General features: G+C 37.9%; 1 protein-coding gene across 5 annotated transcripts in view; it reads right to left on the reverse strand.

Annotated features, from left to right (window-relative positions):
- Window positions 1-515: 515 nt before the first annotated feature.
- khdrbs2 (KH domain containing, RNA binding, signal transduction associated 2) overlaps window positions 516-24,694 on the reverse strand; it is a 125,444-nt gene continuing 101,265 nt past the window's right edge. Inside the window, exons 7-13 of one of the 5 annotated variants that reach the window (XR_012598600.1) lie at window positions 22,314-22,396; window positions 19,661-19,719; window positions 18,106-18,189; window positions 13,842-13,894; window positions 7,045-7,133; window positions 5,893-5,959; window positions 516-1,552 (exon numbers count right to left, since the gene is read on the reverse strand). Coding sequence is in view for 1 of the 5 variants with exons in the window: in XM_074676293.1 (XP_074532394.1) it covers window positions 11,310-11,354; window positions 13,842-13,894; window positions 18,106-18,189; window positions 19,661-19,719; window positions 22,314-22,396 (324 nt within the window). In the remaining 4 variants the exon portion in view is untranslated. Of the gene's footprint in view, window positions 1,553-5,892; window positions 5,960-7,044; window positions 7,139-11,294; window positions 11,355-13,841; window positions 13,895-18,092; window positions 18,190-19,660; window positions 19,720-22,313; window positions 22,397-24,694 lie in introns of those variants that run through there. The other 4 variants (XR_012598601.1, XR_012598603.1, XR_012598602.1 and 1 more) reach the window with 4 other exon arrangements.

A 24,694-nucleotide genomic window follows, 5' to 3' on the forward strand; every position in this document is an offset into this window, starting at 1 on the left:
CTGGATCCAGACAGTGACCCAGATCACCTCCAAAATTTAAAGAACTTCTTGCTTATCCCATTTTGAACATTTCCTGAAAATTTAATCAAGATCCGCTTGTTACTTTTTGAGTTATGTTCACAGACAAACTCTCCCAAAAACATAACCTCCTTGGCAGAGGTAATAATTAGGTGAAATTACACTATAAAGAGGTAAAAATTCAAGAAATCTCTGCAAGCCAAAACAGAGGATTCTCTGCTTTGCAAACTGTTTTAAATGAACAAGCTGTAAACTGGCTGTATTTTAGATTTAAAGCTCCTGTGAATTTTCAGTTTGCCTTGATTTTGGTGGCCTCTGTGGACAAACTGGTACCTCCACCCTTAGTACTTATTTGTTATGTGCAGGGAATGTTTGATAGGAAATAGCATCTCATCACATCGTATAAACACATTATTTATTTCAGTCAAATGGAAAAGAAAAAAAAAGGCATCCAGCTAAATACTTCATCTGACACCTACCACCAGCAGCAAAACAAAAATAACATTGAAGTGATAAATCTTGTCATGGTGGTCTTGTTGACTTTTGTGGGTCACAAAAAGAAGTCTGTTTTCATTTCATTCTGATTTATAACCAACAAAAAACTCCTCACAGGGACTTTAATGGAATACAAACAGAAAAAAAGGTAACTACACACAATATTTTGCATTATTTAACACATTTGCATCTCACATAGACACTGACCCACTTTGGTGTTGTTATCTGTCCAACAACAGAATGATACAACAGACAACAAATGCTTTAAAGCTGTCTGTGTGTCATGGAGCAAATCAATTATACTAATGACAGAATCAGAGGAGGGTGAAGCTAAAAATGCTGCAAGAAACTGTAATGAGACCATAAATTAAGGTTTCATACATCAGAAAATGCATTCAGAAATGAGATGTTTATTTGAACAGCAGGGATCCTGCATTTGTGGGAATCGGTGGATGCTTCGTGTCGCTCCGCTGACAGAATCATTCATCCTGACAAGCATTCAGAGACACGGGCTGCGAGTTGTGAGTGTCAGGTGAAGAATTTTCCAGAAACATCCGTGCGTTGGGGCTCGTAAAGCGGCGGCGACAGTTGGCCAGAACGCCAGCAGTGGGCTTTGACTTGCTTAATGAACTAACATGTTCATGTTGGCAGCACTAAGTGAACCATTTATTAGTGAGCTGGGAGCAGACAGTGGGAGCGCACAGGTTGGTAATGACAGCAGACACCAGATGACAACATGGCCAGAATAAGCTGCAGGTGTGTTTAGACTTTCTTTAACATTCACACTCTGGAAGTTCAACACCATGTCTACGCAAATTAGATTTTGTTTTGGTAAGAAGAAAAGTTAAAGCCGGAAACAATTTCGCAACATTTGACACGGTTTAAAGAGTTTTTGTTTCTGCATCAAGCACAGCAGGGTTTGATGGAATACAAAATATCATTTCAATGATACAAATGTAACACTCAGATACTTTAGAAAAGAGAAAAGTTTTATTGTCCAACAGGGATGCATCTTGTTGTCTCTATAGCCCTTAACAACCTGAAACACAAAAAGCAGAAGAGAAAACCTTTAATAGTTTTATTCAAAGATTAAAAAAAAGATTTATGAAGATGTTTTAACACATGAAGGGGAGATTCTGAGCGTGTAAAGAATTTCTTAAAGGCTCTGCGAGGACTTTCTGTTTTTGTGTTGATAACACCAACACCTGTGGCCACAATCAGTAGTGTTTCTCCATGATAAAGACTTCATCTCCCATGAGCACCATCACCCACTCTTGCCAAATTGTGCTTTTTTTTTTTTTTTGGAGAACACCAATATTCTGCATTCAAGACAACTTTTTCCCAGGGTGCAAAGCAACAATGTAATGTATTAATTGTTAGTTAAGTAGAGCTATTGTTTGAAATGCGGCAACACACAAACTTTGTGATCCCGTTTAGCTTTCATCTGCTCTTCTGTGCTTTTTCTTTTTGACAGTTTAGCTCCTGTGTCCGGAGTTACTACAGAATGAATCACAAAAATATTTTTTTCAAGAAAAAGGACGGATCTTGCTTCTCAATGTTAAACCTTTATTCGCCGGCTTAGCGTAATCAATGGGACTTCTTGTTTATGTGCCGAAAAAGTATTTGCAACATAGACTGTATAAAACATGGATGTGGCTTCCCCGACGTCACCCGTCTGTTCCTGACACTTGAAATAGAGCCAATCCACGGACGCAGCCACATTCGTTATGACACCGGCTGTAAGTTTCCTTTTGAACAGCTACAGGGTGCTTGTCAGTCACGTGACTTGAGTTGTGTCACTGATTGGACTATCAAACAATCTTAATAACTTCTAAACTGCATAGTTTAAAAAAAAAAAAACTCACCGTGCAGTGTGTGCCAATAGTTAAATCAGCGTTTTAGACCCAAGCCTTTTTTTGAACCAGGCTGTAAATACACTTTTTAATGCCGTTAAAGTCAGTCTTTATGCTTGGGTGTGTACGTGACTTCCAGTCTTTCTGCAGCCAGCCTTGAGTGGATTCTCAATGAACAGCAACTTTTAGCACTTCCGCATAGGCTTCATTTTTACTAACTGAATATTGCTCCTTGATCAATACCCATGAATACATAATGTATCAATATAAATGTGTAAAAGTGAGACTGTTTCACTTATAGAGTAATAGAGTCCTCACAGGGCCTTTAAAAGAAGAAGGAAACAAGTAGATGATCATTACTTAGCTATCTTTACACATGAATATTTGTGTATTTCAAGTAAACTTACCCCCAATGCCATCACAAAAAAAGTCTAAAATCTGAGTCTGTTTTGCATCCTGTTTCCCGTCATTTGTCATAGTTTTCATCACCATCTCAAACGCAGAGCTCTGTAAAGAAAATCTAAAGCCAGGTTGGTCCCTACATCGCTTATTCTAAGGTTTAGAGCAGCCTGAGAGGTTATATCTGACGACATGGAAAGGATGAACACATGGCGTCTAAAGCTCACAAATAAAAATATCACATCCTGTTTGTTGATCTCTGCAAAGACCTAGATTTAAACAGCTATGTGTGGTGTTATTGACGGTCATGTTTTGTTATATTTCTGATTTTTAGTCAAGCAAACTGTCCCCTGGCTGCAGATGTTGAAAATAAAGGAAAGACATGACAGTGGTGTAAATTTTCTTCTGCTTGAAAAAGAAAATAAAACAATTTCCCCAAATGTCCTTTTTTCCTTTCACTTTATATAATAATCTTTCAAGCTATTCTTGCAATGAGCATGTCGCCATCTGTCCGCTTTGATTCTGAGGATGTTTGACAAATGACATTGTGTCCTTGGTGTGCAGTAGTTTGTATATGCAGCGAGGCTTTGAGCCCCGAGTCTGACATTTTGGCTGGGTGTGCATCAAATGCAGTTCTGTAATTCCCCTCGATCCACTGGCTGTCTCTTTATGAATCCCCGAGTTATAATCTGTCAACACGCGTCTGACTTCCAGGGTGACGTTTTGTACGGGGGAGCGGCTTTTAGCCAGAGACAATCAGCTCGTCCTTGAGATGGAGATGGAAGCAGATAGACCTCTTCACATTCACCTCAACCTTTTCAAATGAGCTTTTATTGTCTTGTTAAGAACAAATAGGTGCAATCATTGGAGAGAATGAGGCTCCAAGCATGAGAGTTGGCACAAAAGAGCGAGCAGCCATGGTTTATTTGCTCACAGAGCCGCTGACTGAATTAGCGAGAACAGCGTGTTGCATATCTGAGGACGTCTCTCCCTCAGCCAGGCTGAACCCAGAAGCAGATGGTATCATTACACGCCTGCAGAATCTGTATGTGCAGTCTCTATCCTCAATCACACATATTTATGCATCTTCTTTTTCTTTATTTTCCCTCCTCATTACTAAGACACAAGGAGGGACTCAGCAGAGGATGAAGAAAAGGAGGAGTTTGACTTTTAAAGTGAAATGATTGATGCTCTCTGAAGTGCTCACAAAGATTCTGCAGTCAGAGAGACTTCTGCTTCCTGTTTCCAGCCTTAATGCTGAGCATCTGTGACTGGATAAATCTTTATTTTCAAAGTGTATGAGCGGGGTCAAGCTTTGAACAGTTATAACTTTATTTATTCTACATCATAAACATAAATACTCAGCTATCGCACAGATGCATCTATGGAAGTCAAAGTAGCCACACCCCATCAATCTTATCCCTTGCTTATGGGTGCTGAGAAGGGTCAACCTTGAGTCCATCTGCCACAAGTACGTTTAAAAGATTAAACTTCTCTAAAAAACTTTAGATACTCTGTGTCACAGACTAGTTGCTTTAATTCATTTGCTTTTGTTTATTACCAGTTAATTACATATGATGATGCTTTATCTATTAATTCTACATTTTAATTTATTTCTAAAAAAAATCTAAATTAAATCTAATTTTAATTGAATTTTTGGACTGTTTAATCAACCAATGGGCTATATAAATAAAAACGCCTTGCCAAAAAATAATTGTTAATTATTTTATAATAATTTTAAGGATATAAATTATCCTAATTGGCTTAAATATGGTTTTAATAGCTACAAATCCATTTTTGATACGTTTGAAATAAAGTAAAGTAAAATAAAACTAATAAGAAAAGAATAACACAGCAGGTTGATACAAAATTTTAATTTCCCTTTTTTTCTTTCTATGCATTTTTGCAGAAATCTGTTGTATATTTTTTCATGTTACGTGTGTGCTTTGAATGGCCTGGGGATATATATTATGCAGCAAGGCGAACAGACTGCGAACTATCTCATAGGCTAATTCTTCACTTGAGTAGTCCAAGTTTAGAATAAACTTTGGTGTAAACAGAAAAAAACAAACTAGTATTAGCACATTTTTAATATGAATAATCTTATTTTGTTTGAATTTGGTTTACACTGTTTGAAATCAATTGTTTTCATCATTAGATAAAATAGGGATGATTTGGCAGACCCCTCTAATTTTTGTTTTAAGACTTGTTGTTTTTTTTTTTTTTTTAAGATTTTGAAACATTTTCTTTCATTATGCTTTTGCTGACCTTTGTTATAAACCTTTTTCATTTTTAAGTGATGCACTTTTCAGAGATATTCCACTCAAATAAATTCACCAGATGGAAGTTTGTGGTGCATGTTCCAAACTTCTGGGCGGTGATTAGTGGACAAATAAAGCTTCTTCTCCAAGGCTAAAGATAATTTATTTAGAGATGCTCTTTACTGCATTTCCTTTTCTGAATGTATGTATGTTTATAGTCCAGTATACAAGAGATTATCTGGCTTTGATCCAAGCAGACACAAAATGAGTCACTTCAGAGGTTTTCCTTATTTGTTTTAGAGTATTACCAATCTTTGCTAATTCTAAAAAAAGAAATTAGTGTTTCACCCCAGATGCTGAAACTTAAAATGTTGTTATAGCCAAAAATGTATTTATCATAAGTGTGAGCTCTGCCTGAAACAACTTCCTCAGACTCCACTTGGTTTGAGGAACCAAGACCTGTTAAAAAGCTCTTTAAGAGTCTTACTTTAACCTTTGTGTCAGAACCAATTACTTGAGGGCCTCCATTAAAACTGGCATTAACATTTAATACTTAAACTAAAAACAGCCGTTCACAAAGGAGAACTGTTCTCAGGTTCATCTGGGCAGAGTTTGGCACACAGAGAGATGGGAACGTGTTCAGATGGGTCCAAATGCGGAAAAAGTAAAGATTTCTCTCCACTCTTGTTTTTTTTTTTTTGGTCCCAGTGGGTTGGACTATGCAAGGATTTTCAACAGAATCCTTAAATCAAAACAAAACAATAAGATTCAGGCTGAAAATACTGAGTCTTATCTAAATATTGTGCAAATGAGCTGCAGATACAAACACAGAGACGTGCTGCATGCAGGTTCTTTAAAACTGAGACCTCATTTCCTCTGATGCCATCTCTGCCGTCACATCTCGCCTTGTTTCTTCTTTGAGTCCAAACTTTTCTGTGTGAGAGAACGAAAGTTGATGTCAACATAGTTTTTCTACAAGAACAGATGCATGCTAAGAAAATATTTATTGAAAAGAGCATTGTGTGTTCTATTAAGAGAGCTGAGGCTATATGAACAAAACTGCCAAAGGTGATAAACTTGGCAAAGCAACAAAATGAACTGCCACCTGTTTTTTCATTGTGCCCCAGGCTGCAGCCCACGACTGCTTAATGGACAGAAATCACATGTGTGGACTAATGGCTGAGAGACGTGGAGACAACTGCGGAGTCTTAAAGCACCTTAGAGTCAGTTCTCTGTGCAATGCAAGAAAAACGCACAAAAAGCGACAAGTCTTTTATTTGAAATCCTTTCTGTAATCTGAATGTGAGAGTTTTATCAGCCACATTCATTTTAAGAAACGCATCAACATCCGTGGCAGGCTTGGGGATTTCGGCTCTTGGCTGCTCGCGAGCTGGCGGCAGACTTGTTATGAAAATGGATCTGAGAGCGCTCCTGGCAAAGGCTGCGTGAACACCACTGGCACACAGGCTTTCCAGCAACACCGATCACGTCCAGCTCAAAGGTGCGAATAAACACAAGAGCAAGGTTTAAGAAAAACAAACTTAACAGGGAAAATGGTTAAAAAGGAAAAGAATATTTACAAGTGCTTCATTTTATTTCATCAAATTAATTTTATCATTGGCTTTTTCTTGGCAGCTTGATGAGATCTCCACTAATTAGCAAACCAGACTTGGATTTTATCAACAATTATCCGTCGAGGACACAAATCCCTCTGATCAGCTGTGTCCCTGGAACCTTTTCGATGTTGTTATTTTCCTACCATGAGATAAATAGCTCGATGCTGTCGCTTATTTCTGATTTTCCATAATATATACCCGGGAAAATGCGATGAAAAATAAACCTTATGACAATGTGATCTATTCATGAGGTACAAGGTGAAGCCATCTTCTTAATTCTCCATTAAGGTGACACAATCATTTGTCATGTTACCTCCAAAACTAATCTTTTCTAACTCGGCAGCACAGAAAAATGCAGACAGCTTTATGGATGCTTTATGGAGAACAACTTGAAATACGTACCAAGCTACTTTTCTGACTGATGAAGGACCCGAACACGTCTGATAGCTGAGCACAATCTTCATCCCTCTGGGAGCAGATTCCTGAGCCTGCTGCTCTGAAAAGAAGTAGAAAATGCTATTTTGCAGAAAAGCAAAAGGAGCATGAACATGAGTCATGTTGCAGCACTGCAGAGTTCGACTACTTCACAGAGAGACTGTCGAGTAATTCTCCAGCACTGCAGACTTAAACTATGAGGATAAGACTGTCTGTTAATAAATGTAAACAAAACTGCAGCCCTGTGATTCTCTTATCATCGTTTTCTGCAAGTTGACACTTTTGAGAGGTAATTTGGGCTTTTTGGAGAGGGGTTGAATAAGGTACTTCTAATTAGAAAACATCCTCTGTGGCTCAGTGGAGTTGGCCTTTCAGTCTGAAGGTTGGCGGTTCAAATCCCAGCTCCCACAGATTGCAAATTGCTCCTGGGCAAAACGCTGAACTCAGAGTTGCTCCTGGCGGCTCAGTCAGTGGTGTTTTGTGTGTAATTGGGGTTTCTGGATCTGTCCGGCTCTTTACAAAATGTGACCATTTCACATGTACAGCCATTTCTGCCTGTACAGATAATAACAGTCAGCAAAGCTTCTGTTTGGAGAGGCCAGCTGGAGCTTTGTGAGAGGGCTGCTACAGACAGGGTCAAAGCACCACAGACTATGAGCACTTAAAAAAGTCCTTATGCTGTTTTTATTCCAGCCCAGTCAGCTCTTTATTTCTGCACAGTGCCACACCAAAACATCGGTTTGGTCAGAGGTTTGTAGAAGAGGCAAGAAATAAACGGAAATGAAGTGAAAAGGAAACATATTAAAAAAAAATACTTTTACTGTCGATGTTCTTCTTCTTCTTCTTCTTCAAAAAAAAAAACTTCAGTGTAACTTCACTGTACAAGAAACTCATATTAACTCACATCCTCCTGACCCAACAAGAAAATTTAATTCAGTATAAATTCAGAATACCTAAAAGTGATTGTAGTTTGAGGGCTTTTAGATCAAACATTGAAAGAAAAAACAGTGTATCAGTGACTACAGAGGGACAGAAAAGTCAAGAATAATACATTGTTTTAATGTTAGCATTTAGAGCTACCAATTAGCTACCATTACTGTTTGCAACAACTTACAACTTACACTTAAAATATCAAGCACAAGCAAAAAGAATCTGAAGATTTTTTTTAATGTATTTAACCTTAAATGGTTTGTGAAGACTTTTATGTGACTTTGGAAAAGTCTCCTTCCTGTTTGCCTGATCATAATCCACAACTTAAAATGAGATTATGAGCACCAAATGTCAAAGTTTAGTAGTGAGAAGAGAGATCTGTGTTTTTCTCTCCTGTAAACGATTTCTGTGATTACTTAATTTATGATAATAGTAAAGTAAAAGTGGATGCTGGAGCAGGACTGTCAGAAACAGAATAGAAGAGCAGAAAAAAGCTAAACAGGGGAGAGATGGAGCACAAGCTAAAGGCTAAAACACGAGTTAAAAGGCTAAAGTATGGGTTAAACTGTTTGTGATAATGTTCATTCCATCTAGGGTTGCCTTCTTTGTGGCAGAAAAATAAAGGACACCCCAAGCAACATGAAGCCTAATAGTAGAGTGGGGTACCCGTTGTGGGAATGTTAGTTAAAGTGTGTTTCAAATTATGCTAACATGACTTTTCATGTTAGCACATTTTATTTTAAATATATTCCTTCCTGTCTGTCCTGTTGTTGTTTTCTCTTAAATCATGCATGTTACTAATCATCACTAATGTATTGAACTTTTTTTCATGTTGTATTAATGAAATGTCTGTATTCTTGAAAATAATAAAACACTACGGTAGCTTTAAATTAATTCATCCTTTTTAAAATTGTATACTGTTGATCTATTGGTAGTAGAATTAACTTTTCCAAATTGATCATATGTTATTAGTTATTAATAAGATTACTGTATCTATAGATGCTTTAGGTATGAAGAACTGTGTGATTGTCATTTGTCATCTGTTTGTCAAAATATTGCTTTCCAGCAGCATGCTGTCGTCCGACAGGCCACCATGCACCACAGAAAGCAGTCGGCGACAGATTTTGCTGTGTCCTTTGATTTATTTCCAGTCATTCATCCTAAAAACATGATACAAAAAAAAAAAAAATTAAAAAAACCTGTTTCTGCTTTTTTTTGCTGGACGGATGATCGTGTTATAATAAAGGAAAAAGCTTTTGTAATTCAAGGATTCTGGACAAATTGCATTTAACCGAGTCCCAAATTCAGCTTCTGATGACAAATGAACTTCCAGCAGGCTGTTCTTAAAACCAATTTGAGAGAAACATGACAGAAAACACTGCCACTAACTCTTTTGTAGAGAAAATCCTGTAGCACAGCCAAATTAAATGCACTGTGAGGACTTTTAGAACAGTCTCTTTATGACCTTCTAAGTGAAATGGGATTATGAGCAGCAATATTGGTTATTTCTATATGTTAAATTTTAGTGCCTGTGGTCAGGTCGTATTGAGTCGATATACCGCACACAGCCTGAAGAGTTTAAGTGTAGAGCTCTGCAGTGAGGGGTATGTTAGAAAACAGGAGGAGTTTTTTTCTTTACATATTTTTCTTTTGATGCAATTTTTGTTTGGTCCTCAAGACTTGTACTGAAGCATGGTTCGTAAAAAGATGTTCAGTTTCTGCTGAAGTTTTGTTTCAGGCAGAGAAATTTTCTTCACTGGCTAGAAGAGAAAAGTGGCTATGAAGAGGATTTTACGTGTTTAAGTGTTTAATGCTTCACAATGAGGAGCAAAGAGTAAATCAAGAGCATATAAACATAACTCAGACATTTATTAGGAGAACACATCATGAAACTGAGACTTTTGTGAGTCAACTAAGTTGTTTTGTTGTTGTTTCATAGTTAATATGATCATGTAGCTACAATTAAAACATTACACAATGCTTTGCATACTGCAGAAAGTCGCCTTGAACAACTTTCTGAAGATCTGTTCCTTTCATTAGTGTCCACAACAAAAATTCACTTGGCAAGAGCCACATTTAGAAAACAGTAGGTGAAGGTGCTCATGGGAAATGAAGTCTACAGCACCATTGTCATCCAAAGAGGACACTGAAATCATCACAGCATGAAACTCCTCACAGAGCTTTTAACTTCAGTCTCATTATCATCAGCATGTCTTTGGTCTTTCCTGGTTGGGCAAGCAGCTGCCAAGAAAGGTGTCATTGCTGCAGCGTGATTGTCCTGTCTTGATGTGAGCAGCACCTGAGTTTGTCAATCTTTCACTTGCTGTGGTTGCACTTCCACTTTGCTCTGCATTGCCAGGTATCTCAGTGCGCTCATAGCCCGTAACCGCCTGCTGAGCCAATGAGTTTCCACAGAGCGGACCTGCAAAGTTTATCCTCCATATGGCTTATTATAGGTAGAAAATGTGTTGTACCAAAAACTGGCCCATGATAAGAAGTAAACACGTTAAAAGCTGGTGCAGAAATGCTTTAATCCCACTTTAAATGAAGTTTTCAAAGTTTTAATGAATTTTTTTTATCACTGAATCTGCGGATTGTCCCTCCTGAACTGTCCGTTAAATCAAACAACGTTTATTATTCAGGAGGAGATTTCTTTTGTTTCACAAGCCAAGAATAACTACAAAGCACTCACATTCTTCCTCTTCCACATGAGATTTAAACCTTAAGTCCCGTCTGCAGACGACTATTTACAGACTCTTTGTTCTTGATGAAATCTTTCTTGTCATCGCTCATCGACTCGAAGTAGAGTCTGCTCTAACTTGAAACTTATGTCCTTGAATCCTCTTTGGTTAGTAAAAACTCATGCGTCTCTGATTTTATTATGATGAAGGTTATTTAAGTTTAATTTCTCTCAGATTTGCCTCCGCTCTTAAAGCTTTCTGGCTTGTCTCAATCAATCCCATTAATGTGCTCTGCAGTCATGACAGCCCATTAAGACTGACGTCAACGTAATGGTTTTTTTGGTGTAAAATCAACAAAATTTGCTGTAATGCATTTTAAAAAAAGTATTTTGAGCAAATGAAAATGATAAAGGAGGACTTATTGCAGTATTGTAGGAGAGAAATAAATCATCTGCACAAATAAAAACAACTATTGATGCTGTGTTTTGCACCTCTGGGTCAGCTTCTTTCATAAATCTTTTCATGCATTACTAGAACAAGTGTGCAATTAGGGTGTTATTCTTTGAATACATTTTCAAAGGGAACCTCACCTTTAGAAAAATGTCAGAAGAGGGGCATGAATTATGAATAGGTCAGCAGGTATTCATCCGTGGGGATTAAGTGTGGCTGTATTTGCACAAAACAAGCTGAGGTGAAGAATTCACACAAACAGGATTTATTACAGAGACAGCAGAAAGGAAAGATGCAAATAAATGGTGCTGGAAAAATAATCATATCTGTCTTAGAGAAAAGGAGGCAGGTATGGAAAATTGGAATTTTGTTATTAAACTACCTCAGTTTACCTTTCTGTGAGTAAAACTCAGCTAAAAGCTTTGTCTTCTTCTCTCCAAGCTGCCTCATACGATCGCCTCCCTCCTGTTTCACCAATCACCTAATCAATCACTTCTAATCAAACTGCAGCTTTATTAAGTTTTTACATTATTTTATTGCTTGTCTGTTTCTTTATTACGTTTTTAATAAGCTGTCAGAGCTTTAAAAACACTAACAGTTGATGTAAATGAGCTTTAATGGCGGATTCATGAGAAGGACGTGCAGCAGGATGGAAATTATATGTCAATCTTTGGAGCGTGCACGCTTTAAGCTACAAGAAAATATTGTTCCATAAAGAGAAATGGACATGTTTAGATGTGAAATGTCATGCTGCATCAACACAGCGGGTGTTACAGCTTGGATTAAAACGGTCAGTAATTACTTGAAGTAAGAATAAGGGTCCTTTCCAATTATTTTATAAAGTCATCTGAGATGCTGAGTGATATACATTTACTGAAGTGTTAAAGTAAAGACAAAGATAAAGAACTTTAATTTTTCCTGTGAGAGTCTCCTGGTTTTACACTGTGCTGTTTGAAAATTTTATCCTGATAAGAAAAAAATGCACAATGATAAAAGAAATCAATGTGATGTGATCAGAGTATGATTAGATCTGTCTGAATACATCTGGAGCTGTTTTTTTTTTTTTGATCATATGTGTCCTGAACGCTCTACACCTACACAGTTATTCTGCTGGGACCTGTGTCAAAGACTTTCTCTATGGTGAAACCAGAGATAAGAAGTCTATAAAGATAAATCTAAATGTTAACTTCTGACTGCTCATAAGGATGGCCCATAGGTCTGTACTTTTTTAAGCTGTCCGAAAGCAAAGCCAAAAGCCCCGTTTTTGCCTCGTTCAAGTTTGGTTTGTCTTGGTATAGCACACATTTTCCACCAACTAAAACTGGAACAGGTCGCCAAATAACCGACCTGTACTGTCCAACTAGAGCTAGAAACACTCCAGTCCTTTACTTCCTGTGCGACACTGACTGCTGTATTTCTCCTGGCAGCACACAGCCTTCTCTAAAACCAAGCTTGATTGGGCTTTGAAACAAAGAGCCACATGTCAATCACAAAGAATAGGAATTGCCGGATGGCCTTCAGTGTTGCTCTTCATTTACTGTGTCACGTTTATCTTCTTTGTTTGATTTATTAGCGGGGTACACAGCTATGCGCTGCCATGGCGTCATGCTGTTATGTTGCTGACGCTGCAATCAGCATCTGGCTAACATACCGCCTACCAAGAAAGGCATCATTGACTGTGGAAACAATGACAGGATCAGGCTTACCGATCTGGCTTGTGCCTAACTGTACTGGTCCATATGGACTGCTTGGTGGAAACAAGGCTAAAATGACCACCCAATGGGTACAACTGATATACTCTGAGATCAGCCAGTGGCTTTCTTCTGCTAAACAAAGAAACACACTTTTACTTTAAAACATAAGTCTGCAATTTCATTAACTCAAAAGTTAGTCCTCTTATTCTACATTTTTATGGGAGCTGCACTTGTTTGTATACCTGTTAATCACAGTGATATGTCCAATTTTCAAAATCAAGTAACGCATTAAAACTAATCTTCTCTGCTAGATGATCATTTAGATAAGAACAACATGTTAAGCACCGATTATAACAACAGGAACAATGTGTTATCACTGTAAGTCATATTAGAGGTACTGTAATTGTTGTGTTTATGAGTGTGATTATATTTCACGGCCTTCCTGCCTAGAGCAGGAGCTGCTCTGTCCTTTGTGTGTCTCTTTGAGCTGTGCAGCAGGAGACTGACTGTGATTGGACAGAGGATCACTTTGTCCAACTAGTTTCTTATTTCTTTTGTATCATAGCATCGGTGAACTTTTGTAGAAACACATTAGAGGACACAAGACCAGACTATGGTTATGAAATGGAGCAGGAAAAAGGTGCATACATTTTTTTTCAGAATGCAGGACAAGAAACATTTGTAGCTTAAGATGTTGTTTGCGGGTCAAAATAGTCTTAATATAAAAAGACAATCCTGATCAAATCCAGATCCTGATCCTGCCATAAACAAACAAAAAAAAAAAATCCTGACAAATTTTCTTCATATCATCCTCTGATGGAGAATGTTTTCTCTGGCCATAAGCAGAGTTTGCTGATGTTTACGCAGCACGTGACACTTCAGAAAACTGACCACTTATCATATCGAACAAATAAGGGATGGGTGATGTCATAGGTCTGAGATGATGGCACAAGTATGTTTGGCCACTCATAGAGACTGTGTCATTGCGTCTACATATAAAACTACTCACCTTTGGCGTCCCTCTCCTCTTTGGTAAAATCTCACAACAGAGTGTTTCTTTATCTACAAGGGAAAAACAAAACAGCATTACAAAAATCCAACACTTTGTATCATTTATCACACTCATTGCTTCAGAGAGTGCATGCATCGTACGCAATAATCAGCACGAGACAGACATTTGATCCCATCACTGTAAAAAAGTAAACCAATCCAAGTTGTTCTAAGAATCATGAAATGTTATGAGGAGTTTGGATTAAAGTTTGGACTTAATTTAAACAGATGATATTATGTTTATTTTTCCGGACATTATTTTAGTTTTATTTATTAAACGTGTTATCTTTCTGTTAGCTGATTTCCTCATAGACTGTTTATTGAGTGATATGAGGGGAGTTTAATTCAACAGGCATTTATTTGGGGTTAAAAGGGCAGGTTTACTTTTTTTAAGTGGCGGTTAGCATTTGATTATTAATTTAGAATAGTTATTATTAGGGTTACCTGCTTAGTGTTTAGTCCTCTTTCAGTCCAGTGATCTACATTCTCTATGAGAGCCGGGCTTCAGGTGGACTAATCACAAGAGATGATTCAGAGCGCTAAGCGGACTTCAGCTTTGGTTTTTAAGGCACGGAAAAGTTACAGAGCAAATACAGCTTCCTCAGGTTAAATGACAGAAATTCAGAAAGAGGTTAGCAGAGACACTGATGAATCGCAGATAAGAGCTTTTTTCACTCAGCATAAACATACTTTGATGGAGAGATTATCAGAGCCTACATTCTCCATTTTGCTCCATCTGAGCCAGCTCCAGCTTCTGGTGCTGAGCATATTTAAGGTATTTTGATGATAATATAAGAGGACTTCTTACCTCTTTTAACTCCATATCATTCTGAGAGTCAATCAGAGTCTGTTTAATGATGTAAAACTTCAGGGGATGGATTAAGAAAAAAGGTGTATTAGATTTAAATAAGAAAGTGATCAAAGATTGAGCAGGACGACTGAGCTGGAGTATGAATTATTTAACAAATGTGTCGGAGACAGGTTGGCTGGATTCTTTAGGAAGAAAGTTAGCTGTTACCTGGAAAAAGGTGTTAAATAGTCCTGGTGTATGTTAGATTAAAAGACTGCAGCAGAAAAAGAGGATTTATAGCTCAGTAGGAACCTATTTAGAGTCTTACACACTGTGTTGAGGTTTATGTCATTTTTATTAAATGCTTTATGTACAAATACAGAATACACACAAAACAATGCACGGGTAATAAATTACACACTGAATATTGCTGATTGCTTTCAACCCAAACAAAAAAAAAAGGTGGTTTGCACCATTACGATCTCACACAATAGAAGCTAACTTTAGACTGTGGTATCAGCTCCAGGAGTTAAACCATGAAGCAAACAGAGTTTCATTTAGCAATCAGTTCTGGGTAAATTTAGGGACTGAAGAAGATTTCTGAACATTAAACATTTTTACAAAACAGATTATTTAATCACTTTCCAGTCAGGTTAAGTTTCCATCGTTTGCCTTTAATGAATGCATCAGGTCACATTTAGAGTAAAAAAACTTCTGCAGATAAAAACTGATTTTCAGACGACCTCAATTTATTTTCCATGCAAAAGAATGAGAACATTTGGGGGAAAACTGTTCTGAAGAAGCCAGGCAGGATATCAGAAAGTTGGTTTTGAGGGGTTTTTTTTAGTCTGGAAAAGATTCATTTAATCCACATGGAGCCCACAGCCACTGTGAAGAGAGCTCCACATTTTCTCTGCAGTTCCGCCTTGGAGAATCATCCTGTGTGCAAGCAATTTAGGTGACCTACAATGAGCTAAGTAGGTTTGTGCAGAGTCTCCCTCTCTTTCTGTGTAAAATTGGGAGAAATTGATGCATGCTTTCAAAGAATAAAACCCTCAAAGAAACCGCAGCTGAAAAGCTGTGTCAACCTGGAGATTCATACAGGAACACAAGTAACGCCAGAATATTTCAGAAACTGCAGGTGAGCTTGTTTATATTGTTTTGTCACAGTGAGAGACAAGTGAGGGTTGGATATTTGTCCCTCTGTCAAAGATTTATAAATTTAATAACCAGCTCTTTGATGCTGACAAATAAAAGCATCATGCTGTAGAGAGTGCTGCACATAAATCCAACCAAAGGATGAATGATGATCTCTGAGCTGTTTGGTAGACCGATGATGTACTTCTTTAATAGCACAACACTGATGTGACTGGTTAGGCTATCAAACAAAAGTGTCTATCATTTTTTGATGTGCAAAATGCCAAAATGTTTTCCCAAACAGTCTGGCCTTCTGTGAAAGAAAACTAATATAACTGAAGAGGCAATCTCTAGTGTTGAGAAATGGAGCAATTGCAAAGTCCAAAAGGCTGCAGTTCCCCAAGTGTCCACTTGAGGCTGGCTCCAAAAGCCAAGGTCTTTCCATAAACCTTCATATTAAATGACCACTTTTTACAGCAGAGTTAAAAATGTTCACAGTCTAGTACAAAAAATAAGAAAATTTGTTTTGGTCTTTGCCTGACATCGTCATTCCAAATACAGTTTGTAAGTAGTTTAGTAGCTGTTTATATTTAGCACAGCTGGCATTCCAGGGCTCTAAGACATGTCCGTGACTTGTAACGTTAGTAAATCCTGGTTAGCTATGTCCTGCCAGTCATCTACCAATCAGAGCTAATAAAAACCTCACTCTCTATTTTATTGATACGCTCTCAAGTTTGAACCACTGCAGAATAACTGCTGCATGTGGGTTGGAATGGACATTATCACAAACAGTTTAGCCCCTGTGTTATAGAGTGATACAGCCTGAGGTAAAGGCTAATTAGCCTTTACCTCAGGCTGTATCACCCGTTTAGCTTTCTGCTGCTCTTCTGTCCCTTTTCTGTCTGTCAGTTAGGCTCCAGTGTCCACCATCACAACAAAATTGGTCATAGCAAATTGATTTTAGCAGAGAAAAACTGGTCCTGATTGGCCGAACCTGGAAGCTACAAAGTAGCAGTTTAACATAACCTGTAACTAGCAATATTGGTGCTGATAATCTCATTTTAAAGTGTTGATTAGGCATTATATAGAAGGGAGACTTTTTCAAGATCACTTTCAAACTCCTTTAAGCCCCTTTAAAGTCCAAAATTAGAATGCACTAGAAGACATTCTGTGACTACAACACTTGTATGGGTGCTACCTGTAAAACAGCGACCTCTAGGAGTGAATATGAAGTCAGGTAAGAAAGGACAAAGACCAAAACAATCAGCCTGTGATGGAGGATTGATGGAAATGTCTAAAAAAAAAAAAGTATACCAGCAACATCAGGGTAGGTTTTCATGATGATGAATTCATATTTAATGAATGTTTGATATGAAAAAGATGGTCTTATGTAAATAAATTCATAACATACAGTAAGTTCTGATTTAGAAACCAGTCACATCATTAAAAATGTCCATGGTGACTGAACCACATGGGAATTTAAGCTCCTTAATCTGAAATCCAAAGCTTTCTTTTTGCTATGACGATAATACAAAACTAACTTTAGGACAGAAACAGAATAAAAAGCTGGAGGACTGCATATAGAAATGTGATCAGTACATATCCAAACACTTGAAATCTGTTGTAATGTGATTTAGATAACTTCATACAGAGTTATGTCAATGACATTATTTCAGTGTAAAAGCATAAGCTTTAAATTATAGGATTACAAATGGCAAACATTTCACAGAATACCCAAATCCTTGATTCTCTTTCCAACACATAGCTGTTTTTGGAGGTGAGTAGCAATTGCTGTGCTCTGTTATTCAGATTAAACCATGTCTGAGTATTGTGAGTATTGCAGGTTAGATGGTAAACCTTGATAACCTTTACAGTAAAGGCAACCAATGGAAACTCAATGTCAAAGCCTTTAACATACTTTATAGAAGTCTGTTGTTTAATGTCAAGAATCTGAAAAAAACTACATTTTTTAAGGGGAAGAAGTGGAATGAAAGGCATTGTAACAGCCAGTATTTTTTTTAAAAAGAACCTTACCACAGTATGAGTAAGTATCTCCTTTCATGTGTCTCTGTGTATTTTTCAACTTTGACTTTATCCTTGATGAATAAAACATGTCTGAATACACCAGGAATGTTAGGGTTGGTGGATTTCTGTGCTTTCTGGGGTTACTATTTATTCAAAGTCTGAAGGAGACGAACAGTAAAGCAAATGTTACAACATCTTAATGATTAATTTTAAAAATATAGAAAGAGTTTGTAATTGGAGGTCACATATCTGGAGCACCTTCAGTATCTACCATAGGGATGTTTCCTGTAGCCCCCTCGTGTCAGCCGTAAAACCGGGGCTTTGAGACTGGGACGGGAAGTGGCCCACTCCTCCTCTGCAAAGACAGTTAAAAATACATTCACCGCACCGAGAAAGTTCATAAAGTCAAACCCTGAGCCCAGGTACGGAACACTGTCCTCTCACAATCCAGTTAAGCAAAGACAAGAAAATTCAAGCGAGCAAATTCTATCCGAGGTTCTTCAGAGGCTTCTCTCCACAGAAAATTAATTTTATAAGCTCCCTGCCCTCTGTTGGACCAACACTGAGATCTGACTGTCAGCAGCTCCGTCCTCATGGAGCCAAATTACATAAAGACGGCCACCTCTGCTGCATGGCACATTGCACCCTTTCCAAATAAGAAAGTGTTTATGGAGCAGAAAATCAAATCATTGGCCCCTTGGTTTTGGTTTGGTCCGACCTCAACACCCCAATGCACAATTCATTGTGCTGAGAATGAATGAGCCTGCAAACCCAGAGTGGCAACCAGCTTATCGCCTCTGTCATGGGACAACCTTGTTTCCACATTTTGCAGTTTTAACATTTTTTTTTTAAATGAAGCTTCACATTTTTTTCTCCAAATGTTTTGAATAGAAAGCTTTAAAATGTCTTTGGAGGATTAAAACAGTTAAAAATAAAGCTCCTGCTTTAACATTTGCTGTCTTAAATGGATGCAGTCTTGTGTGCACAGCAGAGGTTGCTCAGCTGAAAGTAACAGCTTTTCTGGAATAAGCCAATAAGGCCTGTATCCAAAAGGCAAAACACTCCACCTTTACAGCGAGCACCGGTTTGCCCCCTGAGCTTCCACTGGCACATTTAGTGTTCTAGTCAAATGCAGCATGTAGCCAGGAAGGTAGGAGGGCTGATGCATGCAGGAGCGGCTCCCTGGGTGAGGATGATTAGAAGTGGGCTGGAAGCACAAGGCTCTTTCCTTTGTTTCTCTGCAGTGAAACATCTTTTAAATATCTGTGAAGCTGCAGCCAATACTTTTTTTAAAAGCCAGGATTAAATTTCAGAAAGTTTTAAGGGTATTTCTTTAAAAAGTTTGTTTTAGAAGCCCACACTGTGTCCACACGTTGGAGTAATTATCTCAAAACAATGAAAGCAGACCATTATTGTTGGTGTAATACAACAGCCTTAAAGGAGCTTTTGTTGCACATTGACGTAGTTTCAGAAACTTTCTGTGAAGGAAAAAGCAGGAAAAATATTTATAGTTTTGCAACATTACACCATGCTTTCCTTTGTGAAAAGTTCTGCTGCAAAAATAATGTCTTCCATATCTGATGACGTGTATAAAAGACATCCTGCCGCCACGGAAAATAATTTCCTGACATTTTCAAATAGCTTTTTTTAACTAACAGCCTGAAACCCCGGGGATGAGAGTGAAAATTTAAAGTGAGAGGCCAGAATTAGAAACTGGTTGGCTTGTTTTCTGTGAGCCCCACAAACCAAAAAATAAACACTTTGCTCACACGGAGGAAACTGTAAAGGAGCTTGAAAAGTTAGAGTTCAAAATACACTCTGCTTACCGTAGTTGTTGTAAGGTTCATCACTGGTTCCGTGTCCGTATTCGTAATATTCTGAAACGCTGGATTAGACAGAGAGGAAACACTGATAAAAATAAAGGGAAGCTGTATTCAACCTTTCCTGCAAAATATGTAGATTTTAAGATAAGCTCTATTTTCAGTGTAAATATATCCACACTCCTTTGCAACCTAAGTCATCGTTAAGATATGCATGCATTTTGGTAACAGCTTTTAGCTCCAGTCATTCAGATGGGTTAGTGTTCTTTAAACACTCAATTAAACCTGTAGGAGCCTAAATATATCTGCTGTTGGTTGTCAGAAACGATACTCCACCATGAAGTCGACTTCCATCGAGTTTTGACAGGAGTACCGATGTTTTGGAGTAAAGAGTGTCCATGCAGACTAGAGACCTTAAGCCAAACATATCAGTGATTGTTGCAAAGGGCAACATCCAGTTTAGAAAAACAAAGCCTATGCAGAAGTGACAAGAAGCTACAGTCCATCGTGCCCACCTGATGCTGGCTGCAGCAAGACTGAAAAACACATGAGCAGACTTTTACTGCATTAAAACACCAATTTACAGCCTGGTTCAATGAAAGGCCTGCGTCTGAAATGCTATTTTAACTATTGGCACCCACTGTACAAGGGGTAATTTTTTTTTCTAACTCAGTGGTTTAGAAGGTATTAAGATCACATGTTTGTCCAATCTGAGGCGCAGCTTAGCTCATGCAACTGACAGGCGCTCTAAAGCTGTTAGTGAGGAGGCTCAAAGCCCACCCCCTGAGTCAGCATTTCCAATATGGCCCCCGCCGACAATCAGCTTCATTACACTGCATCAGGAATGGATGGGTGATGTAGAGGAGACTACATCCATATTGTGTACAGTCAATGGACTATTGGCTGACAGTCACCAGTTAAGAGGGTTACATTTTACACTGAAACACCAGCAACATTTGTGGCAATGCTCTATTAAATATGATTCTGTTTTCATTCTTAGTTAACCAGGTCTGAATCTAAATACCTCATATTACCTGTTGGAACACTAAATCCAGTTAGTATTTAGTGTAGCTCAGAGACAGTAGGTTTAGAGCCAATGTTATGACCAAATACAACACTTAGGACTCAATATGGAGCGTAAACAATAAGGTGAATATTATATTTCTGGAAACACATTTCATGTTCACAAGAAAAATCCAGTATATCATCAAAATAAAACTATTCTAATCAGCAACACAAATAAAAATAATTATTATGATATATTTGGAGCTGTTTTCTATCTGGACGCAGTATTCTTGCTTCTTTATTATGACTCAGGTGTCAGACTCAGTGGTCTGTGTGCTCATCTGGCTTGTGAAGGTTTCTAGATAAAGACACAAGTTTGGTACTTCTCATTATTTCAGTCTGATAATACAAAATTAAGTGATTTGTGTTTAAACCCCTTTCTAGTGTACATGCTGGGTTTCTCCTCTGAAACATCCGTCCTCTGAATATCTGTCCATTTGCTGATGCCTTCCATCCACTCACTAATTTTGCACAAAGCTGAAAGTCACTGACCATTCTTTAAAGTTTGTGTTTTGGGTGAAATTGTAGGTTTTGGTGGTAAACCTCCTTGCGTAGCGTGACAAAATGTTGTACAACTCCCAAGTACTTCTGTTGCCAAAATATGTGCGCAGCCGTAACTGTTTATAAACAGTGAATGAGTCATTTTGGCGCCCCCTCAAGACAAAGTACTACCTCCTATCTCTTTACTCATCTTGCCTAAAAGCTGTATTTTCTGGAAAAACTCTCCTGATGTCTTTTGACTGTCAGATATATCACTCACTGAGAATATTTGCTCTGAATAAAGTAAAGAAAAGCTGTTTCTTCAGCCTCACGTCATTCGTCTGGTCTGACACCTTCCCACTATCCCTGTTCAGTTCAGTCTGAGTCATAATCTGTAAAAAAAATATCCTCGCAGAGGCTGAAAGGTTTTCATAATTTATTTTTTGTTCCAATCATAAAATGTCCCCCAAAAGCACAACATTATCTGGGTTATTTATCCTCAAGCTCATTAGCTCTGACAGAAGATTAATCTTAAAAGCTTGTCACAAATCTATCCCTCCTATTATATAAAGTCCAGAGTAAGCTCTTTGCTCTGTTACTTCATAGCTTCTGTAGCATAGATACATGTACACACTACAATTGTGGGGACTATTTTCATCTGAGCATTGATACACAATGTGTTCCCTATTTGTGTTTACAGTATTGGGGGATTAAATACAAAGCTGTTATTTCCCACTGAAGTGTTTTTAATTAATATGTCCTTGGATGATAATGAAACTCTATGGCACAGAGTTAGCAGATGCATCAGAGTGTGGAAGTTTTAAATCAACTGCCGATTGTAGGAATTGTTAAAAAATAATAAAAGTACAAATATGATTTAGTCATTTAAATATATGTGTGCTTATTCATATTTGATTAAAAGTTATTTCTCTGGTCTAAACTTATTATTGAACTCTGCTTTGCTAAAATTCACAGCATTGATGAGCAACAAGACAGCTGCTACAGCGGACCTTTCACATGCTGTTTTTAAATGAAAGTAGGCAGATGGTGACTGAAAAACAGTATTCAGAGCCAGTTTTTGTTTCTGCAAAACTTGTGTGGGTGTAAACTTCACCTTTTCGACTGACTGCTGTAGTTGTCCTCATAGGCTTCATAACTCTCATCATCATATTCTCCTCCATACCCATCATCGTAGCCCTGCAAGGAAACACACATTAAGCATTCACTCCATCTCTGTGCGGTCTAACTGGTAAGAGATTAATATAAAAACAATCAATACTTAGTTCCAGGGGCAAAGTCCATTACTTAAGGTTCATAATAGGAGAGGAAACAAGAAAAAATCATGTCCAACAGAGGTTATTGATTCATCATGGCAGGGGAGCGTGTCTCAATAGTGGAGTCTAATGGACACCTCCTGAGTCTAACAGCAATATAGATCCCAGCTATTGATAAGTAGGCATCCGAGAAACAAGCATAAAAACCAGCAAGTAACTACAGTCATGTTCAATAACAATAAAGACGGCTAAAGAGTTTGCAGCACACGGTGCAGTCGTCTTTAATCTATGCAGACGCTTTGCAGAGTGTCTCTTCTCCACCACTGCTGCCTGCAAACATCATTACAAAAATAAAACACACTATTCTGTGCAGCAATACAGAGAGTATGGTTTATATCCATTAGAAACACATAACATGTCCTCTCCAAACACAGGCAAAATCACTCTCTGAGAGAGCTCTATTGTTGGAGGAGGAAGCAGACGGTGTCAGTAATGCACTTTACATTGACCCACAGAGTGACGCTGTACCTGTGATGGGGGATGGGAATGTATAGGGGGAGATGTGGGGAAATCATGGTACATAACCCTTCGTACATCACATCAAATCATCTATATATTAATTCTGTTTATATGTGAACTTTGCTCTGTTCTCCAGCGTATTTTAGTTTGCGCTCAACTTTTCATTTCTTCAGTTCTGTTTCCCACTCTTGCAGCTTTCCTTTCTTCAAACGCACAGCGCAGCACTGCCTCCTCCTCCTGTTTTCTCTTTTCTGTATGTGTCTGATCTTTTCACAATATGCATCAACAATAAATTTTTTATGCCACCTATATGAAAACTTGCATTTTTAATGTCTCACTCAATATTGTGTTATTCCAGCTGTCGATCTGCATATGAACAAGGCTTTTCAAACTATAAGTGCAGAAAGAAATTGGCAGCAACCAGCTGTACATGCTTTTAAAGAGGTCTAAGTCATTTTCTCCAACGCCTAGTCGGAAGAATTTATAGTTTTGATATATGAATGCAAAAGAAAATACCAAGCAAATTACAATTGTACATTAATATATATATGCACTAAATAAATGTAAAACAACAACATCTTATATATTTGACACCCTGGATTTGTTGTACTTTGAATTGGGAGATAGGCAGAAGTGGAAATAAGCCAAAAGCTTTCACAGATCCAGAATAGGAATCCTTTTTCAAAAGAAAAGTCAGGCACTCTTTTTTTTTTTAAATGTTTAACCTTCCTGTAAAGATTTTTGACTTCTGATGCACCAAATGATTCTGTACAAAAAAAATATTTCTGACGTGTGCAAATGTTCCCTTTTGATGTTCAACATGCTATTATAGCCTCACCTACCTCTAATGACCTGCAGAGCAAAAACTCAGCTGATGCAGGGGGAAGGGAGACAGAAAAAAAAAACATTTATCGCAAATGTCGATCATATATGGATAAATAAAGAAAACTGTAAACATGGTCAGCGCAAAACATAGGATAAAACTACAATTACCAACACAGGTATCCCATAATGCAGTGGGATTCTTTCATATAATGAGAGTGAACTACCAACATGCTTTTCAGATTGCTTGTAATGTAAATGTAAATGCTGACACTTGATCTGTTTTACGTCTCTGCGATGAGCTGGATATTTTATAACCTTTGGTCTGGTCATAGCTTTAGTCTGTTTGCATCTGTGCAGGACTCTGCTTCCATTATAAGAGACCTGGATGTTCAACAGTTCAGATAAACACTTCAAATCCTTTAAAAAGAGAAACCCCAGGGGCTACCTAATATTAAAAATCAGAGCTTTAACTGTGGCTTATTCACTCCTTTACACTGTTTTTCTATCTGCTGTATGATCCGTCTATTCTTCTCTGTAACATCATCTCTCCTGGTACAGAGAGAGGTTACTGAACCTTTTCATTTTTTTATTACAGCCAGTCTCAGGGGTGTTATTTCCACAGGAGGGTGGACATGCCCTCTGACCTTTCAGAATCCTACACTTTTTTGTTCATCTCACTTTAACAGGTTCACTTGATCTACTCTGTAAAGCAGAAATATCACTTGACTGTCAGCTGCAGGAAGCAGGATTCATCAACATGCTCATACAGTCATCAGAGCTGCTGTCAGTTATGACGGTACGGCAATTAAGTTTCATGACCACAGGTGATGGTCTTTGACCTCTGTGCCCTGGGTTTTGCCTCATAGGCAACTTTCAT

This window comes from Halichoeres trimaculatus, unplaced genomic scaffold (genome assembly GCF_033239565.1).
Source record: "Halichoeres trimaculatus isolate MK-OKI-2021-1 unplaced genomic scaffold, fHalTri1.1 fHalTri1_scaffold_8, whole genome shotgun sequence".
In the NCBI taxonomy this organism is placed as follows: Eukaryota; Metazoa; Chordata; class Actinopteri; order Labriformes; family Labridae; genus Halichoeres; species Halichoeres trimaculatus.